At 42.2% G+C, this 1,951-nt stretch overlaps 1 protein-coding gene across 1 annotated transcript in view; it reads right to left on the bottom strand.

Annotated features, from left to right (window-relative positions):
- The window catches only part of XK (X-linked Kx blood group), a 108,394-nt gene extending 107,427 nt beyond the window's left edge, over positions 1-967 (bottom strand). The window contains exon 1 of the mRNA XM_014545375.1: positions 898-967. Within this exon, the coding sequence (XP_014400861.1) occupies positions 898-967 (70 nt within the window). The remainder of the gene's footprint in view (positions 1-897) is intronic.
- Positions 968-1,951: the final 984 nt, after the last annotated feature.

Below are 1,951 nucleotides of genomic sequence, written 5' to 3'. Positions count from 1 at the left end.
ATTATAAACTGATGAACAAAAATAGATACAGAGGCAGAGCAGCATTGAACAGACTATCAAACTACAGCGGGAAGGCTGGGGAGGGTTGGGGGGCAGAAGGGGGGGGTAAGAGATCAACCGAAGGACTTGTATGCATGCATATAAGCATAACCAATGGACATAAGACACTGGGGGATAGTGGAAGCTGGGGGAATGTCAAGAAGGGGAAAAAAAGGAGACATATATAATACTCTTTGTAATACTTTAAGCAATAAAACAAAATTAGAAAAAGAAAAAAATTATACATAAGCTGTATGAAGACCCTATTATTACTGTGAAACAGCAGTGGAATGCTAGCCCTGCACTGTTCAATACAGTAGCCACACCACAAGTGGTTCTTGAGCACTTGAAATGTGACTAGTCCAATTAGAGATGAGCAGTAAGTGTAAAATACATACCAGATTTTGAAGACTCAGTACAAAAGAAATGTAAAATAAAATAGCTCAATAATTTTATATTATTACATGTTGAAATGATAATATTTTAGGTATACTGAGTTAAATCAAATACATTATTAAAAGTAATTTCAGCTGTTTGTCTTCACTTTTTGAATGTGACTACTAGAAAATTTAAAAATTACATATGTAGCTCATTTGTGGCTCTGTGAAACTCACATCTGTTATCTTCTACAGATGGCTAATGGCTTTAACCTGAAGAATAAGTTTTCATGAAAATGAGTGATTAAGATAGACAATTAGAAGTGTAACTAGGGCCCTCATTAATTATGTTCTAACTTATTAGAGAGCACTCAACATACAATACAGACCCATCCTATATAATAAAAGGCTAATATGCAAATAGACCAAATGGCAGAACAACTGAACAACCGAACAACCGGTCACTATGATGTGCAGTTACCACCAGGGGTCGTGTGCAGAACGTGGCGGGTGTCAGCAGCAGGCGACAGAATGCGGAACATGGCAGGCATCGGCTGAAGAGGGATGGTGGAGCAGGTGAGCGGGGGCACCAGACCAAGGCAGGGTGCCGGTCGCTGTCATCATGGTGAGCCGCTGATGGTTACTGAAAATTCTTTGCTCCCACGTGTCACGGTCCTGCCTGGCGCTCGCACCTGCTGCCAGCGCTGGAGCCGCTGCTCGTACCCGCTGCCCGCACCCAGCACTGGCCCTGATCCCTCAGCACCGTCAGCATGTGCAAGCAGCAGCTGCCAGCCCCAATCGCCCCTCAGGGCTTCTCCACCTCCCTCTGCTCCTGAGGGGCAATCAGGACCAGCAGCCACCACTCGTACCCACTGCCTTGTGGCCCACAGTTTCTTTAAAGGTGCACGAATTCATGCACTGGGCCCCTAGCTCATTAATAAATGTGTGCTTGATATATGCATTCACTCAGATATATCTAATAGATAAATGTTGAGTTTTATTTCGTATGTGATACTGACTATTCCTAAGTCTCTCTCTCTCTCTCTCTCTCTCTCTCTCTCTCTCTCCCTCTCTTCACACACACACACAGGCACACATGCACAATTGCCCACATGGGCTAAGAAAATTCAAAAGTGAAACAAACAGGAAGCCCTTGCAAACTGTCTTCAATCAAGTCTTTTGTATCTTTTCTCTCTCTTCTTTCTCCGTATTGTAAAGGCAGGAGAAAGGCAAGGTAAAGAAAAGATAGTCTGCTCTTTTAACCATACTGCTCACCAACAACCCCCACCTCAAAGAACAAAAATATGGGTGATTTGGTTCTCATTTAAAATATTTTTTTCAAATTCAGTTCAGAGGGGTAACATGTGCACAAAGGCAAAGAAGATCCAGGAAATTCTGCAAACAAGAGACTGCCATTTGTGAAAGAGTCAGACTCTTAGAGTGGGAATGATAAGATTCAACACTTTTAGAAAATAAAAAAAGCAAATATTTTTTAAACCCTAAAGGCATCATCCATCAGGCCTCAATTTATTAGC

Source organism: Myotis brandtii, unplaced genomic scaffold, assembly GCF_000412655.1.
Source record: "Myotis brandtii unplaced genomic scaffold, ASM41265v1 scaffold404, whole genome shotgun sequence".
NCBI classification, from domain to species: Eukaryota; Metazoa; Chordata; class Mammalia; order Chiroptera; family Vespertilionidae; genus Myotis; species Myotis brandtii.
Note: the sequence above shows the minus strand (reverse complement) of the source record. Positions and strands in the feature narration are given on the sequence as shown.